Source organism: Mastigoproctus giganteus, chromosome 2 (assembly GCF_048544385.1).
Source record: "Mastigoproctus giganteus isolate SK-2022 chromosome 2, ASM4854438v1, whole genome shotgun sequence".
Taxonomy (NCBI): domain Eukaryota; kingdom Metazoa; phylum Arthropoda; class Arachnida; order Uropygi; family Thelyphonidae; genus Mastigoproctus; species Mastigoproctus giganteus.
This window is the reverse complement of record NC_143576.1, coordinates 10,674,273-10,694,909: the sequence shown is the minus strand read 5'-3', so window position 1 is coordinate 10,694,909 and position 20,637 is coordinate 10,674,273. Positions and strand designations below refer to the sequence as shown.

General features: G+C 35.1%; 1 protein-coding gene across 1 annotated transcript in view; it reads left to right on the top strand.

Annotated features, from left to right (window-relative positions):
* LOC150089156 (PHD finger protein rhinoceros-like) overlaps positions 1–20,637 on the top strand; it is a 327,976-nt gene that overhangs the window by 93,955 nt on the left and 213,384 nt on the right. Inside the window, exons 8-9 of the mRNA XM_090389568.1 lie at positions 6,617–6,705; positions 14,221–14,384. Coding sequence (XP_090245694.1) covers positions 6,617–6,705; positions 14,221–14,384 — 253 coding nt within the window. The remainder of the gene's footprint in view (positions 1–6,616; positions 6,706–14,220; positions 14,385–20,637) is intronic.

Below are 20,637 nucleotides of genomic sequence, written 5' to 3'. Positions count from 1 at the left end.
GCCAGGTCGGCAGGAGCAGCAGTGCATAGCACACGCGTCTTGATTAGACTGGTGTTCGAGCCTGTGACCACCAAATACGGAGAATGCGGAAAGGTCAGGGAATGACTACCGCATATCCCCGGAGCAATATGGCCTTAGTTGCTAATGCTCCTAAAAACTAAATAACAAAAGTTCATGTCTAATGTCAACAAATATCTTATTTCGTGTTCTCAACCTCCAACTCATGCACTATAGGTTCTAATACCTCTCGTGTTTGGGGTTCTCATAAAAAAAAAATGCTCATCTGTTATTCTGTTCCTTTTCAAATATTTATTTGATTTTACGAGTGAAAAAAATCTGCTTGCAAACATATGTTGATCCGAACAAAGTAGCCATTTTCATGGCATTTTCTTTTATTAGCCGAAAATCTTCAGATGGCAAAGCCTTGTAGAATTCAAATAGTTCATTTTTGCAGTCTATATACTTATTTTTGAATCACATTTTGGCTTGAAGATGAATAATTTCAAGTTGCAATCTGGGATTGTAGTTTTCATCCATAGAAGTAAATGGGTTCTCAAACAAAAGCTTATGTTTTTTCATGGGATTTTATATGAGAAAATCGACTTTCAAGCTTGTCAAAAAAGTTAATTGTAATAACGAAAGGCAACAATTCTTTGGAAATCTGTTGCTCCTTTAGCTCAGTACAACATTCAAACTAAACTAAATTGTCTTGCTCAACTGGGATTTAAATAATAAAAGCTTATTCTGAAATGATTTGATGTTTCCAAACAAATCAGACCAATTTTCCTTTCCCTTTTAGTTTTAAATTAAGAGTATTTAAATGACTAGAAATGTTTGTATGAATTGCAAGATCAAACAGCCACTCCATATTTGATAGTTGTTTTATCGGTTTCTCTTTTTCTGTGTTGAAACATTCGGTGATGTTTCAACAGACACATTAAGGCCATGTGATCTTGTAAAATTTACAGTTGAAATAACCACATTCATAACGAGTTGGAGATCCAATACTTTCCCATAAAGAGCTTCTTGGTGCACAATGCAGTGAATTCCAATTGGAGTTTGAGCTCCGATATCTTCCATTTTCTTGGTTAATTCTACCCATAAGCCCAGTGTTTTTACCAATCATATTTTTTGCACCGCCAGTTGTGACTCCTACCACGTTTTTAATATTTAATCCTAACTTTTCGATAGATTTGTTAAAGATTTTCACCTGTAGTTGTTCTGTGCATACTCTGTAGATCAGCTAAATCATCAACTGGTACAAAATTATCATTCATTCCACGTATGAAGATAAGGAGTTGAGCTGTGTCCTTTACATCAGTATTGTCACCCAGTGATACACTAAATATTTTGTTTGTTTTATGTTTTCCAAAAGTTGTTCGAAATTCTTTCCAATATCTTCTACTCTTCGCATAATTGTTTGTTGAGACAAACTAATGTATTGTATCATTGTTCCTCTCTCTGGAAAAATTTATTTCACAACTTTTAACAAACAACGCTTAACAAATTCACCATCATTGAACATTTTACTTTCAAAAGCGATCAAATGTGCAACTTGATAACTGACACGTACAACAGATAAATTTCTTGACTGATACGTTTTCAGTATGTTTTATTTTCTTAATTTGTTTTGTAACTTTCAACACTTTTCTTTTCGCAGCACTCCTTTATGTTGATCATAAGATTTATGATTGGAATCAGTGTTATATTCTTTAAAAACTCACACAGTCTCCTGACACACCAAACACTGCTTTTCGTGGTAATCAATAAAGAAATAGTCTTCAGTCTACCTTGGATCAAAAACACGACACTCCAAATCGATTTTCCCCTTTTGGAACATTTTTAATAATGATTTTTTAAAATTCAATACAAATTAATAATTAATTCAACGCAATGAACAAGCTATATCAAAATACATAACTGTATTTAGTGTGCATATGACTGCACCGAACCACATGCACATGTTTGATACAGTCAAGCTGGATGCTTGCATGCCTGTACATGCAGTGGAGATCGATGCTATTTTAGTTCACTTTCCGCTTGAGCCGTAGGTTGGACACCACTGCTCTAGTGCATCATTTACTGTGTGCTCTTGGCATTTTATGTTATAGTAACCTCCTTTTTGTGTTTGGGGGTTGCAATGGGGGAAAAAACAGATAGTTCTGCTATAATGCGAATTTGCTTCAGCGCGACTGATATATTAGAGAACAATGCGAGTATAATGTGATTTTCGCATTGGCTCACGCGCAATTTTGTTTGCAGGTAACACCAGGTGAATGCGAAACTTGGCACCAACTGAACGTAGTGACCTATGCAGCAATACATACAAGTTTACGAAGCTTAAAAAAATGTCAAATGTGTGAGAGCTATATTTCCAATTTACTGTAGTTCTATTGGTTGGAGACACTGTTGTCCTGTCATTTGCTGTATTCACAAGATAACAGGTGATACTGTAGGCCGACTTGCATTTTCAGGGGCTTACATTTTTCTGTTCAAACAGAAATTTTGTGAGATTGGACAGCTTGAACAGAGGAGAACATTTCTGGAAGTCATTTCCATAAAACAATTTGCAGTACCCGGTTTATTGGACTTTTCTGTTAGTGCATTCTAATTATAAATGTGTAGTAAACTCTATCTTATTGCATTTGTGGTAATACCGATAGCTGTAATTCCGTGGGTTTTTATTATGGTGAAATGTGTATCCCCATCCATGAAATCTTCAATCATGTAAAAATCTTAAATAAATTTTCAGAATCTTCTCTACATTCCTATTTTTCAAACTTCGTAAACTTGTTACTGCATATCTCACTTGTGCAATTTGTGCATGCTGGTTTTGTCGTTATTGATTGCTTATGTTTTTTACTATATTAAATTTTATAATCAAAAAAAAAAAAAAAGTTAGTGAACAGAAATATCAATTAGACTGTATATATTACAGTGCTGTATTTACTGTAATATTTATTTATTTGATAATAAGAACCAGAGCTATAATACTCAATATGTTCTATGTTGATACCAATATTTGTAAAAGAACAAGAGAAGTTTATCTCAATATGATATGTAGAACACTTGCTTTCTCCAGAAATTAAAACGAAAACAATTAAAAAATCGAAAATCTTACATTACAATTTTATAATTGTAATGTAAGATTTTCGTATCATATTGAGGTAAACTTCTCTTATTATTTTGCAAATAATTAACAATAATTAAAAGTCAATTTAACGCAATTAAAAATTAAGTAAAAAATTAATTTAACGATAAAATTACAAAACGATTTTCCTTCCTGAAGCTGACAATGCTTTTTGACCATATGTCGTGATCACAGGAATGAAAATTACCGAATAGGGATGAGCATGGAACTTTCGGTAATTTTCATTCCTGTGATCACGAAATATATGGTTGAAAAGCATTGTCAGCTTCACGACAATGCTTTTCATACGAATGCACGAAATACCATAATGTGGAAAGAAAATTGTTTTGCAATTTTTTTTGTTAAGTTAATTTTTAATTGCGTTAAATTGATTTTTAATTGTGTTCACTCGATTGAATTATTGTTAATTATTTCTTACTGTAATGTAAGATCTTAGATTTTTTAATTGTTTTCCTTTTAATTTCTGGAGAGTATCATACGGAAGTGTTCTATATATCATATTGAGGTAAACTTCTCTTATTCTTTTACAAATTATTTATTTATTAGAAATTTAAGATGGTTAAACATGTGTTAGCAATTTTAATGCTAACACAGGTTTAAATATCTAACTTTTTTAGTGTTTTACTTATTAAACGGAACCTTTTTTTAGATTGCTCTGCCCTTATCCCTATTTTTCCCATAAGTCCTGTTGTTTTTAATGCACGAAATACCATAACGTGGAGATTTTTAGGAACACATGTACCGTGTTATAGCAGAACTGACTGTATCCGAGACATAGAGTAGATTATCTGTACATTAGGTTATCATTCGAAATGCAGCATGATGGATTCTGAATGAATATTTTTACACATTCTAAAATATATTGTTGGTCAGTTCTTCAGAAAGGTGACATTACAGCAGAGGTATGCAGTTTGAAATGGCATTATAACCAAGGTAAATATGGCACACTTCTTTATATGGAGTTTTCTTTTTATTAACTGTCTTAATCGTGGTGTTATTTCTGAGTTTTAATTATTTCCAAGGTTGTTTTAAACAAATTTGACAGTATTTAATTAAGGTATGGAAATTTTAAGATGTTTGTTAAATTAAATAATTGTTTTATTTGTTGCATTCTGTATTTGTTTTATAAAAAAAAAAAATTATGCATATTTTATTTACTAAGTACATGTCTGGCATCCTAAAAATAAATTTGCAGTTAGTTAACTCTTTCCGCACACGCGTGTGTGTTAGTTGTTCCTTTTTCCTTCTTTAGTAGGAATGACTGAAGTGAGAAAGCTTAATTATTTCCAAGGTTATTTTAAACAAGTTTGAGTGTATTTAAGGTACTGAAAATTTTAAGATGTTTGTTAAATAATAAAAAAAAAAAAAAAAAAAAAAACAGTTGTTTTATTTGTTGCTTTCTGTATTTGTTTTTTTAAAAAAAATTCATGCATATTTAATTTACTGAATACATGGTCGGCACAAATAAAATTACAGTTAGTTAATTCTTTCCATGTATGTATCATTTCCTTCCTTCTATAGTAGGAATGACTGAAATGAGAAAGCTTAATGCACTTCCCTTCTTATATATCATACAGTGACAATAGAATTCAAGACATTGGTAAAAGATATTTGTAATATGAAAAAAAAATTGCTTGCAGAAAAAGTTTAAAATGAATGATTTTTCCCTCTAGTCATAAACCATGAACCACATTAACTATAAAGAGAACTAAGTCTGCAAATCCCCCCAAGCTTCACCCTAAATCTTTCTACACTTGCAACAAGATCATTGTTAAAGTTTCACTGTAGCACTGAAACAATTTGGAATAAATGTACAGCAGGCCCCCGTTATAATGCGGTTCGCTTTACGGTGATTCGCTATAATGCGGTTTTTTACAGATTGCATCTTTGGCATATTTAATGAAATTGTTTCATTTGATGGAGTCGATAGCTTGAAAATGAATACCAAAGCAGCATTAAAACATTTCCCATGCCGACTTGAGAAATTTTCCCACGCTCAGTGAAATTTTCTTGCACGCTAAATTAATTACAGTACAGTGACTTGTTACGTAGTTCCAAGATCAACATTTTAAAAAATGATCAAGTATATTGCTTGTAATTGCCTTATATGCATTTATCCGAAGTCTAGTCTCACTCAGTACAGTATTAGACATCATGCGTAACGGACAGTCTACTTGAACATTGTATTGTAATTAATGCAACCAACGCAGTTACATTTTCGAAGAGTTAATAATGGCCGATAAGAATGAAAAAGCAACACCATCTGGGCACAGTACGAAGACTATAAATGTAAGAAAAAGACTGAATTCAAAAATTAAATTAGACGTTTTGAAGCGAATCGATTCCGGTCAATGACAAGCGGATGTGTGCGATAATTTAGGACTTGCAAGTTTAACGATAAGAACAATTATAAAAAAATAAAGAATTAATTTTAGCACCGGGAAAGATAACTGTTCCACTGCGACTATTAGGATTGAAATGGAAAGACTTTTTAACTAATTTTATTGAAGATAATATCCAATGCAGAATTCAGTTAAGTTAAATATTATAAGAGAGAGAGAGAGAGAGATTAGCTAATATGATGATCTGAAAAAACTCACCTAAAAAAAAAAAGAAAGTGGAACCATTTAAAACAGGTAAGGGCTGGTTGAATAGATTTAAAATCCATGGAGAAGCTGCAAGTGCAGATAAAGGAGCCGAAACTTTCAAAAAAGGACTTTTTAAAATTATTGAAGAGGGGTATTATGTGTTATACATCTCAACAAGTTTTTAACATAGATGAAGCAGGACTTTTGTGGAAACGAATACCTAAAAGAAGTTTCATATTGAAAGAAAAAAAAAAAAAAACATGCCAGGTTTCAAAGCGGGGAAGGATCGGTTGACTTTATTGTTAGGTGGTAACGCTGCGGGGGATTTAAAATTAATACCTCGTTTATTTGGAAGAGGGCCAAAGTTCAACCCAAAATTGACACATTTTTCATGATTAAATTTATCAATTAAATTAAATCAATTTAGATCAATTAAATTAATGATTTTAATTGGAATTTTAAGTTTATTTTGATACGTATGTAATGTAGAATATTTTATATGTACAAATATTTGAATATTAAATATTTTGACCGACATTTGTGCATCTTTTCATTACTGTTTATTATTGATTAGGAAATATCCTATGGAACCGACCGCAACTTACAGATACATATGTTACCTTATGGGAATGCAGCGCTCGCTTAGTGCAGATTCACTTAGTGCTCTGTTTTTCCGGAATGAATTATCAGCGTTAAGTGTGGGTTACCTGTAATTGGTGAGGCAGAGTTTTTGGAGTGACCCTTGTACAATGATTATTCTATGAAGATCACTTGTAGAATAACTATTGGTTATATTTTAACTGTAGAGATTCGTGAAATATTTGATTGTCTTTGTGTGAAAACACAAAATTCTTAAATAAAAAACATTTTGTTTTAGGACCCTTGTCTTCTACACCAAAGAATTATTCATCTCCACCAATGTCAAAAATATATAATAGTTCTTACAGAAATAATAAACCAGCTGAGGTAAGTAGCATTGTTAATTCTTGCCATACAGCTTATCTAATTTTTTATCCTTTTTTTTTTTTTTTTTTTTTTGTTGTTGTTTGGTTTAATATAGGGGTTGGATATAATCTAGGCTGTAAAAATATGAAAAACAAAACAAGGAATAGGACCAGGGTATGCCTGCCAAGAGCAAAAGTTGATGATGTTGTAAAGAAGATATCATCTTTTAAAGACACAAAAGGTTATATTGTTGTACACATTAAGAGTAGGAGACCTGCTTATTTCACAAGTACAGGGCAGGTTAAAAAAAGTTTAATTGGGTTAAATTCAAAATTGTCAGCAATTGTGCCAAGACACGATAGTAGGGAGTATATGATAAGAACCTTGCCAATCAATCCAGCCATGGAGAAATTGTGTGAGGCTCATGGGGTAGAATTTTTCTCAACATGGCCATTGCTTGTTAACAGGAGAGACTGCTTCTACAAGGATGGGATAAACTAAAATAGAAAAAGTGCAAGAATGTTTGCTGATGCTACGAGGCAGTGTTAGGTATGTCGGTAAACTGCTAGCTTGGGGGCGGGTGATACGTAGACTTCGTACTTAGTAGTAGGTTTCACACTACTACCGTAGTGTTTCTTTAAGAGTTGTCTATGGCTTATCTACACCGATATTATATACTTGTACATAGTAAAAAAAATGGATGAAGGAACCGAAAAATGGGATCCTCGTTATCTGAGGATAATTGGTTCCAGAAAATTCCACTTTTTAAAATGAATCCACTTAAAATGGGGACCCAAATTTTTGTAATGTTTATTATTTAAATAAATGAAACTAGGCATAATATTTTAAGAGTTTAAGATTATATATCTATATAATATCGGTATAGATACACCACAGACAACTCTTAAAGAAAAACTACAGAAGTAGTGTGAAAGGCATCATTTCATCTGTATCTCATATTGTGCTCATCCTTCACAATGAGTTGCCCATGTATTGCACTACCTCGAATAAGTAACACTTCACTAATAGAGAAGACTGTTGTTCTTATTCTCAGTGGATACCCACCAAGACGGCACCGTTTCAAAGTTAGTTGGCTTTTCATTGGTGGGTGAAAAGCTAACTAGCTTTGAGATACAGATGAAATGATGCCTTTCGCACTACTACCATAGTTTTTCTTTAAGAGTTGTCTATGGTGTATCTACACCGATATTATATAGTAATGTTTATTATGTACTTTACATGGTAAAAAAATGGATGAAGGAACTGAAAAATGAGAAAATTATTTTATTAGACATTTTTTATTATAATATGTTGCACAATGTAAGGTTAAGTAAAGTTTATTGAAGTTGTACGAATAAAGAATGAATCCAAAGTTGTCGTTTTTTTTTTTTTTTTTGCCGTATTTTTTCAGATAAAATTTCATTTTAGCATTTTGTGTTGTAGTCTTTAACTTCGCGCTTAACTTTTGTTGCATGATCATGAAGAAGATCATTCTTACAAAAAATATTCAAGTGATTGGTCAATTTTCTCAAGGGAAAAAGCTTTAATTCTTTAATTTTCAAATCCTCGTAACTGCGAGGACTTGGATACTGGGTATCCCCTGTATTAACAATAGGCAAAGGTGAAAGTGAGTCTTGCACTGCTTCTACTGGAATGAGCAGCACTGTGTTCAAAGCAAGGTGCTGGGGATTTCAAGAACTGCTGGGAGTAATCATGGAACAAATTAGGGTAACTAAGAGTAAGAACAGGTGCATGTATACTTGCATGTGCACCAGTGCTAGAGGTATAGTAAATAAATTTGAAGTGATGGTTAAGACGTCAAAGGTGGGTTGTTGGGATATCAGCGACATGATGTAACATAGATATAAGGAATGCAGAATTGGAATTTGGAGAGTATAGTGTGTTCAGACAATAGTGTGGGCCTGTAAATGTAGAATGTCTTATAATAAGGGAATTTTAACTTTCCTGGTATTGACTGGAACTTTTGGGTTGTTCACTCGGATACTAGCAAGACTTTTGAGAATTTATTAGATAATTGTTTTCTACAGCAGCATGTTCTATAGGCAATGAGAGGGAGTAATACTTGATCTGATTATCAGCAATATTTCATCATCATCATCAGCCATTTTCAATCCACTGCAGGATGAAGGCCTCTCCAGCAACTTTCCAGTTACTTCGGTTTTGTGCAATGGCCAATCCATTTACAACTCACAAATTTCATCTGTCCATTTCTGTTGTTGTCTTCCAGGTTTTCTTCTAGCTCCTCTTGGGTACCATTCTATTATTTTCTTAGTCCATCTGTCATCATGTCTTCGAGCTATGTGTCCTGCCCATGTCCATTTTATTTCTTTAGTTTTGATAAGAATGTCCTTTATTTGAGTTTTCTACCTAATCCATGTGTTTCTCTTCTTATCTGACAGCCTGATTCCCAATATAATTTGTTCCATTCTTCACTGTGTAGTTTTCAGCTTCTCTTCCATTCTTTTGGTAAGTGCCCAAGTTTCACTTCCATAAGTCATGGTGAGGAGTTTCATTATTGGTTCATTATTTTTCATTTCAAACAAATTGGGATATTGCTCCTGAGTATGTGACTATATTTCCTGAATGCTATCCATCCAAAATTTATTCTTCTCTTGACTTCCAGCCATTTATCATTATTACAGCTAATGACTTGTCCCAGATAAGTATATGACTCCACCTTTTCAATTACTGCTCCTTCAATCATTATTTCCCTTTCTGTGGCATACTTGTTCATCATTACTTTTGTTTTAGCCATATTCATCTTTAGTCCAAAATCCTTACTAACTCTGCAAAACTGTTTAAGATTTTCCTCTAATTCTTTGGCTTATGACCACAATGTCATCTGCAAATCGTAAATGGTTTAGGTGCTCTCCATTCACATTGACGACCATTCTAACCTTCTGAAAGCTTTCTCAAGGGCAGCAGTAAACAACTTCAGAGATATTGTGTTTCCTTGTCAAATTCCTTTCTCAATTTTAAATTTGCTACTGGAGGTAGCGTTCTCATATATTTCTAATAAAGGAGGTAGCGTTCTCATATATTTTCTTCAAAATCATAATATATGGGGTATCTGTGCCTTGTCTTTCCAGTGCCCGAAACATTTCCTTATGAATAAAAAGGCATTTGAATCCATGAGGATTCAAATGCCTTTTCATAATCCACAAATGCCAAGCATAATGATGTTTTATATTTATTTGCTTACTCCATTAGCTGTGATATTACGTGAAGGTGATCCATAGTTCCTGTCCTAAAGCCAACTTGCTCTTTCGGTTGATTCTCATCAAGTATTCTTTTTAATCTGTTAGTAATGACCCTTGTGAACAACTTGTAGATGTGGGATAACAAGCTAATTGGTCTATAATTTCCAATTTCTGATTTATCTCCTTTCCTATACAGCAAAACCATGATTGCATTATTCCACTCCTTAGGCTTTTCTAATGCATTTTGTGAAGAGTCTTGCCAGTTTTTGTGTCATGTCCCTTCCTCCCAATTTTAACAACTCTACGATAACTTCATATTCCCCAACACATGTTCTACCTCATCAGGAAGGATATCGGATATGTCGTGTATGTTACTAATTTGCTATCCATGTTCCCCACTGCTGGCATAATTCCTTCGCTTCTTGTATAATTCTCTGTATTAGTCTTCTACTATTTGAATTATGTCTTCTCTGCCATTTATAACTACACCATTGTTATTCTTCAGTTTCACTATCATTTGTCTTTCTGTATTACTGCTCATGACTGCTGATTTAAGTCCTTTGTTTTTACTTAATTCTTGTTCTACTTTTCTTGTGTTAAATCTTCTTCTTATGTCCTCTCTGAGTCTCTTTCTAATGGCTTTGCATAACTCAGTATACTCAATTTTCTCCTTGTGAGTGTTTATCTTACTCTTCTATTTAATTGGTCAATAATTTCCAATTTCTGATTTATCTCCTTTCTTATGCATCAAAACTGTGATTGCATTATTCCACTCCTAAGGCATCACACCTTTTCTAATGCATTTTTTGAAGAATCTTGCCAGTTTTTGTGTCATGTCTCTTCCTTCCAATTTTAACAACTCTATAGTAACTTCATTTTCCCACGAGGCTTTCTGATTCTTCATTTTCTTCAACACATATGCTACCTCATCAGGAAGGATATCGGGTATGTCGTATATGTTACTAATTTGCTATCCATGTTCCCCACTGCTGGCGTCATTCCTTCACTCCTTGTATAATTCTCTGTAGTAGTCTTCTACTATTTGAATTATGCTTTCTCTGCTATTTATAAGAATACCATTGCTATTCTTCAGTTTCAGTATCATTTGTCTTTCTGTATTTGTCCTCTCTGAGTCTCATGGCTGCCGATTTAAGTCCTTTGTTTTCTCTTAATGCTTGTTCTACTTTTCTTGTGTTAAATCTTCTTATGTCCTCTGAATCTCTTTCTAGTGGCTTTGCATAACTCAGTATACTCAATTTTCTCCTTGTCAGTGTTTATCTTGCTCTTCATTTGTCTTCTTCGGTTCATCACAACAAGTGTTTCTTAACTAATTTTTTCTTCTTTGGATTTCTTGGGCTTTCACTTTTAGAAAGTTGTAATATTCCTCATCGATATCTCGGTCCTGAGCAGTCTGCAGAAACTCAAACTTGTTCTTAAGTTCCAGTACATACTGCTTTTTCTCCTCTTCTGTTATCTCAAAGACCTTCATATTATTTATGAAGGTCTTTGAGTGAAGGTCTTTTAGGATGGTAACATCATTCACAATATATCTTCTGTTAGTGAGGATGAAGTCAATTTCATTAGTTGTTAATCCATTTTGGCTCTTCCGTGTCCACTTTCTGTTCACCCTTTTCTTGAGAAAAAGTGTTCATTGCTGATAATCCTTGAGATTCTGAAAATTCCACAAGTCTTTCATTTCTTTCACCAATTCCAAAATTTCCTATAGTTCTCCTTTCTGCACAGTTTTGTCTCTTTCCAATCTTAGCATTGAACTCCCCCATAATGATAGTGAAATGGATTTTCTGCTCATCTAGAAGATTCTCAATTTCGGTGTACATTTTTCTTCAACCTCTTCATCATCATGGCTCGATGGTGCATAAATCATTATAACCTTTAGCTTGTATCTCTTAGAAATCCTGAGTTGTAGTCTTGACACTCTTGTTGATGTACTTTTGAATTCCAAAATGTTGTTTTTTATATCTTTATGAATCAGAAAGCCAACTCCACCTTTGCTCCTTTCATTGTTTTCATTGGTGTACAACAGATTTCCACTTGATAAACTTATAAGTGATTCATTTCTTCTTGTTTCAGCCAAATCGATGATATTCCAATTCACATTTTCTAATTCCTTTTCCAGCTCTAATATCCTGTCTTCTCTGATGAGCGATCTTACGTTGTGTAACAGGCCAAGTTTAGTTTCCGTGCATGGCAGCCTGGTCGTACCCAGAGATTCTTAGCACCCTCTGCTTCCACTCTGATCCTCTCGCTGCCATAAGAGAGGGAGTGAAAGCCACTGGGGATTGAGGGCCATTTCTTTTGTCGTGCTGTCATGTGCTGGTCTTTTCCTTTTCACACTGACCAGGTGCCTTAAAGAGAACTACTCTACATGTTCGTTGCCAACTAAGAAACGTAACAGGGCTTACCATCGAGAAGGTGTGCATGAGTGGATTTTATGGAGGCAGGCCAACCGGACTTCTCCTAAATCTTTTGAAATAGAAAGATATTAGATCCATCAGTGTTTTAGACCGTGTGTCTGATAACACACAGAATGCCTGTTCCCCCTCTAAGCCCCAGCAATGTTTATTCATGCATAAAGAATCTGCAGATAAAGGAACCACTGAACACAGTGTAATGATGTGGGATTTACTTAAAGATGTAACTACCATAATGGGTAAAGGGAAGGGTTTTGTTTTCATAAACGTACTACATTGGTCTCAGACAGTTTTTAAATTCTATACAGTAGGACCAACTGATGATGTTACCAACAGCAAATTCTAAATGGGAAGCATTCAAGGAATTCGAGCATTCCTTGAATTCCTTGAATGCTTCCAACTAAGAAATGCTCTTTAAGGCCTAAATGGATGTGAGATGAACTAATGAGACTCATGGCAGAGGAGAAAAATGCATTGGATGCAAATAAACTATCAGGCGACACAAGCCCATGGTATGTATAAATTAGTCTGTAATCAAGTCACAAAGGAGGTTAGACAAGTGAAGGCAGATTAAGAGAAGTCTTTGGCAAAGGATGCAAAGAAAAACAGCAAAGACTTTTTTTACTTAGGTAAACTCTGAAAGGATTGGGATGAATCAGATTGGTCCACTTGATATCAGTGGTTTGACTGTTTATGATCCTGTTCAGGTAGTTGACAAACTGAATGAGTATTTTGCATATACATTTGCACAGGGGGAATTCTCTAGGAAAGTAGAAGTCAGAGGTTTATCAAACTGTAACAGGGAGCTAAATGATTTTGTAATAACTGGGCAAAGTGGAGGAGAAATTGTTGAAGTTAAACATAAGAAAGGCACCTCGAGTGGATGGGATCTATCCAGTTATATTAAAGGAGGTGGCAAAGGAAGTAAGCAAACCCTTAGCCATAATTATGAGAGCATCCTTGGATTCGGGGAGGTCCTCAGTTCACAAGGGGGGGGGGATCAAAGGGTGACACAAGAAATTACAGGCCTTTTAGATTAATTTCTGTTTCGGGGAAAGTAATGCAGTCACTGGCTAAAGAAACGTTGCAGAATCATTCGGACAAGACTGCAGTTATAGTTCAGACACAGCATCAGTTTTTTATTTTTTAAGGAGGAAGTCTTGTCTGACCAATTTGATTGGATATTATGATGTGGTTACAAAGGAAATGGATACAAAAAAATAATTTTGATATCACATACTTGGATTTTAGGAAAGCTTTTGTTACTGTTGCACACGGGAGACTACTGTACAAATTGGAGCAGTGGCATTAAGGGTGAGTTGCTGCTATGGATAAAAGGATTGTTGAGTGGAGAAGACAGGAGTGTGGTAATCAATGGACACTGCTCCTCGTGGACTAATGTTATTAGTGCAGTTTCCCACAGTTCGGTGTTGGCCCATTGTTGTTTTGTATATTTATCAATGATATTGATGAAGGTATATATCAGGCTTAATGTCCAAGTTTGCAGACGATGATATGATATGGTAGTATGCTACTGCAAAGGGATTTAGAAAAGTTGAGTAGATGGGCTAGAGAGGTGTCAACTGAAGTTTAATATTGGCAAATGCAAAATACTGCATGTGGGTAGCTGTAACTCTAGAGTAACCTACCAACTGTGTGGTACTACATTCAGGGTAGTGGAGAATGAAAAGGACCTGGCGATAGGCTTTGGAAAAATAAATTACACAGTATTATGGAAAAGCGTTGCAGTTTTATTTTATCATAATCAAGGTGGGAATAAGATGTTTATAGGAATTTGTAAATTTTAAATTGTACTAGCAGTTCACAAGATATAGAAATTGATTCTATAATATAACATCTAAAATTAAAAATTTATTTTCTAGCTGTTTCGTAAAGATCTCATAAGTGCAATGAAGCTTCCAGATAGTGACCAATTAGACCCTGAAGATTTTTGGTATGTCACAGATTCATGGAAACAAGAATGGGAAAAAGGAGTTCAAGTACCTGTTAATCCTGATGGATTAGGGCTACCCCGAACTGGAATGAGGTAAGTTCTCTCCTCCACCTTGGTTGATAATATACTCATAATTTGATATTAAAAAGAAGGTTCATATTAGTGTATAATGTTATAAAGTTCTGTTTGAAGTATAAAATTTGGTTTCTGTCATGTCATGAAAATTGGCAGGTGTAATGTAATCTCCAGATTTTTTGCACCTAGGTTTTGAAGTTTGGTTAGGATTGATTTTCAGATCCAAAAGTAATGGGGGTGGGACTTTTGTTGTAACAAAACTGTAAATAATAAAATAAAAATGTCACTTACAACCTTGTATTTTATTTAAATAATGCCGTTCTTTACATTGAAATTAACAGTAAAACGTATAATAGTAAAGCAGTGGAATTAACTTAAATTAAAAGTAATTATAAGCATTATATGCATGGATCATTTAAAAAAAAGAAGGTTTATATTAGTGTATAATGTTATAAAGTTTTGTTTGAGGTATAAAGTTTGGTTTCTGTCATGAAAATTGGTAGGTGTAATGTATTCTCCAGATTTGTTGCACATAGGTTTTGAAGTTTGGTTATGTATCTGTAACTCCAGTATGTGTGTGTAAAACTTCCTAATGAACCTCATCAAGAAGTTTATTAAAGTACAGCAGCTGTGCTGCATGCTGTTGCAGAAAAGAGAATGGCTTCTTCATTGTTCTGGTTGGTGATGGGCTACGCTATGATTGGTCATTAGGAAGAAAACATGTTTTGGAGTTTATTTGAGATTTAAAGGATAATTACTGGGAAACTCCATATCTCAAATCAAATGATCTGTGCAGAGCCCTACCAGAACAAATGCAGGACCAGTTCTTTATTGTATATAATGTCTTTTAATGTAAGTTCAATAATTTAGTATTAAATTAAATTAAATCCAGTGAGGTTTGATGAAATCATTGAATTAAAACTAATAATTAAAGTTGGTGCTAAGATGCAAAAAGATAAATAAAATATATAATGGAATATAGGATTTTATCTGCCAGGCCTAATCTAATCAAGATTCACAAGGCATTGGCATCAGAAAAAAAATAAAGGAACACAGCATTTCAATAACCTCTAGCTCTGCCATAGGGCTCTTTATACAGGATGTCTGAAACGTTTTAGGACTGATTTTTAATGATACAGGGGATCCTCATTATCCGAGGATAATTGTTTCCAGAAAATTCCACTTAAAACGGGGACCAAATTTTTGTAATGTTTATTATTTAAATAAATGAAACTAGGCATAATATTTTAAGTGTTTAAGATTCTGTATCTATATAATATCGGTGTAGATACACCACAGACAACTCTTAAAGAAAACTACGGTAGTAGTATGAAAGGCATCATTTCATCTGTATCGCATATTGTGTTCATCCTTCATGAGTTGCCCATATATTGCACTACCTCAAATAAGTAACGCTTCACTCATAGAGAAGACTACTGTTGCTTTTTCTCGGTGGGCGCCACCATCCAGATGGTACCGTTTCAAAGCTAGTTGGCTTTTCATCGGTGGGTGGGCAGGTACCCTGGAACAGACTTCCATCCCTTGTCGTGGAAGTTGATAGCCTAAATAAGTTTAAGGCTCAGCTGGACAGGTATTTCGAACGAACAGAGGGATGAAGTGGAAGTGGTTATTTTTTTTATTTTTTTATTTATTTATTTTATTTTTTATTTTTTATTTTTTTTTGGCTGATTCTGCATAAGCTTGCTTTCTTGCATCAAATGCCTCCACTAATGTTAATGCTATCATAAGTGAAGCGTTTCTTATTCGAGATAGTGCAATACATGGACAACTCTTTGTGAAGGATGAGTAGATATGGTGTATCTACACTGATATTATATAGTAATGGTTAGGTTAGTTAACTGTTTAGTAGTTAGCTGCGAGCAGATCTGATGCATATGCGCTAACTTGTAAGCATGTTAACTCAGTATGCAACTTGAGGCTTTTGCCCTAAAATGCGATGTAATAGTAATGGTTATTATGTACAGTACTTGTACATAGTAAAAAATGGATGAAGGAACTGAAAAATGGGAAAATCATTTTATTAGACATTTTTTATTATAAAAGAAGATCATTCTCGCAAAAAAATATTCAAGTGCTTGGTCAATTTTCTCAAGAGAAAATTGACTTTAATTTTCTTTAAAAAAAGCTTTAATTTTTCAATTTTCAAATCCTCGCAACTGCGGGGACTTGGATAATGAATACTCAGATACCGGGGACCCCCTGTACTACTATTGCTATACACTGAAAGGACAGACTTAATGGATTACCTGGTTCCTGGACAACATGATGCTGTCACCCCTCTCGCTAGTGGACGAACTCACCGCTTGGCAGGTATATATGTACAGTGCATTCACAACGGTAATTCAATGTCAGTATGGATAAACCTCATGAATTAACTGACTTTGAGAGAGGGATGATAGTGGGTGTCTGATGTATACATCGCTCTATCCTGGAGATGGTACAGAAATTGCACTATCCCCATTCAACAGTATCAAGAGTTTATTGGGAATACGGCATTTCTGGAATAACATCTGATTATGGACAGTGGTGTGGACATAGAAAGATGGTGGATGAATGTGGCCATCGACATCTTTATCTCACTGTTTTAGCCAACCGGAAAGCAACAGTGGCACAGATCACCGCCGACTTCAACGAGGGAGGTGCCAGAAACGTCTCCACCAAGACCATCAGGCAATCATTAACCGCAGTAGGTTACGGGAGTTGCTGACCCACCAGAGTCCCATTGCTAACACCATGCCACAGGACTCTATGCCTCAACTGAGCAAAAGAACATCAGTACTGGACCTTGGATGATTGGAGATGGGTCTCCTGGTCAGGTGAATCCCATTTTCAGTTTTTTCGAGCGGATGGAAGGGTGCTTATCTGGCAGAAACCACACGAAACTATGCACCCGTCATGTCAACAAGGAACTGTTCAGGCAGGTGGACGGTCGGTAATGGTCTGGGGCGTGTTCAGTTGGCACATGTTGGGACCTGTGGTACGTCTAGATGCATAGTTCCACACTGTGGAACTATGCATATATGCTCCTTGAACCCTAGTGAGTAATCCAATTACTGCAAGATCACCAAGACATTCCAAGTAAAGTCATGGTACTTTATTGCACTCAGGATCTTGGACAAATTTCTGTATATTTCTTTCAAAGCCGGAAGTAGATGAATTGATGGAAATGTATTTCCATTATGCATCAAACTTTTAAACTTAATTTTGAAGCATCAGTAAATATATGCCATTGATTTGGACTGTGTAGTGCCCAGTTTGCTCAGAAGACCACTAATACCTTTACAGAAACACACTGTCTTCCATAAAAAAATATTTTAAGAACACTTTGTGACAGTTTTTGACATAACATAATTTTAGTTCCTGCTTCAAGCAAATTCCACTGTTGAAACCTAGCTAGAACCAAAGAGTTCTACTTGTTCTTTATATAAGTTTAACTGACAAACTGCATCATTCAACACTTCTTGCTTAATTAAGTGTAGCACATTATGCCATATGTGTTTATGGATGGTCCAGTAAAGTCTGCAACACAAGAATCATTATTTTACATTGTGCCCTTTATTCCAAGGTTTTTTGAGGATCTGTTGTCAGTAGGTCTTCATTATGTGGAAAAGGCCTTATTGCAGATGATATATTAGGATATTTGATGCTGTGCTTGCTTTTTTCTGGACATCCCTGATGTTTTTGTCATGCACAAATAGCAAACATTAATGTGGTGATGCAGCTCTCACCACACCATAGGAACCGCAAAAGGCGTGCTTTTAATTTTACTAGTTAACCACATCCTTAGATTTCTGACACAGGGTAGTACAGTGAGTTTTGTTCTGATCATCAGTCTTACAGTCAAATTACAAAGAATGTGCATATTTAGTAACACTGTAGAATTTATTCCTCTTGAGTTATTGTTGTAAATTGACCACACGAAGCGGGAAAAATTTTCAGTGTGGTTCAGACACGTCCTTTGCTTTTGCTTAAACAGTTTAATAATGGAGTGCCACACTGAGCAAAATATAGAATATAGAAAAAAAATATATGTAACCACTACACCCATCTTTCCTTTACTGAAAGCAAAAAGTGGAGGCAGACATAAGGTTGAACATGTTAACATATTACTGCCATCTCTGAGCAGATAAAAACATTTGAAGGTAATGTAATAGATCAGTGGAATCTACTTCCCTGAATGTTAGTAATATATACATATGGGTAAACACAAAAAGTTGTACACGTAGAGACTGTGATATGGTGACCAGGGAAATTTTAAGAATTATTTTTGAAATCTTCACATGAAAATTGACTACAAACATCTGATATATTAGTGGAGGTAAAAACCACATTGGTCGGGTTTTATCATTGAATCCCTAATGTTTTTTTATGATTAGCAGTGTACCCTCCCTTAACTTTTTATCTTTTGGTGGACCAGTCATTTAGCATTAGTAGAGGCATATGACGCAAGAAAGCAAACTTATATAGTATCAGCCAAAAAAAAAAAAAAAAAACTCTTTCCATTTCACCTATCGATCATTCACACCAAAAGTTTGTATAGTTCAGCCTTGAATTTATTTAAGCTGTCAACTTCCATGACGGAAACTTGTTCCAGCGACAACCACCTGCTGACTAAAGTCAAATTTCCACATATCTGTTCTATAACTGTCTTTCCTCAATTTGAATTTATGTCCCCTCAGGTGCAGACTCTTAGCAAGAGGAAGAATTTCATCAATGTTGAGCTTGCTCAAACCATTCAAGGCCTTATACACCTCAATCAGGTAACCATGCAGGTGCCTCATCTCCAAACTCTGCAATTTGCAAAACTTAAGCCTTTTTTGATAACAGCAACTCTTTGTTCCACTCACTAATCACGTTGCCCTTCTCTGTACTTTTTCCATCATTTCCTAAAATGAGGCCTCCAGACCTGTATGCAGTACTCAAGGTACGATCTGACCATTGCCTTATACAAGGGGATAATCACCTCCTTATCCCTGCTAGAAAAATTCCTGTATATCATTGACAAGACACCATATGCTATTCTTGTAGACTGTCTGCACTGTACAGAAAACTTCATATGTAATTGCACAATTACCCCTCCAGGACTTTTTCATTCTCTATCACCCTGAGTTTAGTACTACACCAGTTGACACATTAATCTGGAATAACTGCTACTCATATGCAGTACTTTACATTTGCCAATGTTAAACTTCAGTTGCCACCTCTCAGCTAATCTGCTCAACTTTTCTAGATCCTGTTGCAGTAGCGTACGGTCATTGGTGTCATTAACAACCCTGCCAACCTTCATATTATCTGCAAACCTGGACATTAAGCCTGAATACCTTCATCAATATCATTAATAAATACAGAAAACAACAATGGACCCAACACTGAATCCTGGGGGTCTCCACGAAGAACAGTGTCCATCGATTACCACTCTGTCTTCTCTCACTCAACCATCCCTTTATCCATAACAGCAACTTGCCCTTAATGCTGTACTGCTCCAATTTGTACGGTAGTTTTCCATGTGCAACAGTATCGGAGGCATTCCTAAAATCCAAGTATATAATATCAAAATTATTTTTTGCATCCAGTTCCTTTATGACAACATTGTATTATCCAATCAGATTTTTCAGAAAAAAATTCCCCTTAACAAACCCCTGTTGTGTGTGAACTATAACTTTATATTTGGCATGTTTTGCTGGCAGGAACTAGGATCCCTGTGCATATGGACCAGCATTTTGCTGGTGAAGTCTACCTGTAGCTCTTAGGAGATCATATGCACCTGCCATGTTGCATTTTTTCCCAGACAGAAACTGGATCTTCCAAGACTGTAATGTGCCATGTCATCGGGCCTGCACTGTGCATAAATGGTTCAAGGAACACTGAAGATATCATTCACCTCGATTGGCCTTTAAGTTCCTAACCTCGACCCAATTGAACACCCATTGGGTGTTTTGGAATGGGAAATGAGACTTAAGGACACATAACTGTCATCTGTTCTGACACTGTGGAAAGCCTTGCAGGCAAGCATGGCTGTAGATGCCTACGGACATCTTCAGACATCTAGTGGTGTCATTGCTTTGGCAAATAGTGGCTGTTATCCATGCGAACGGTGGTCCAGCACAGTATTAGGTAGGGTTATAATAATTCAATGATTACTCATTGTATATGGTAACATGAAAATCTCCTTTTCTGTAAATGAGTTACCTTGTTGATTTTTTATTCACATCATATATATTAATTAATATGTAATAACTTTGTGTCTTGA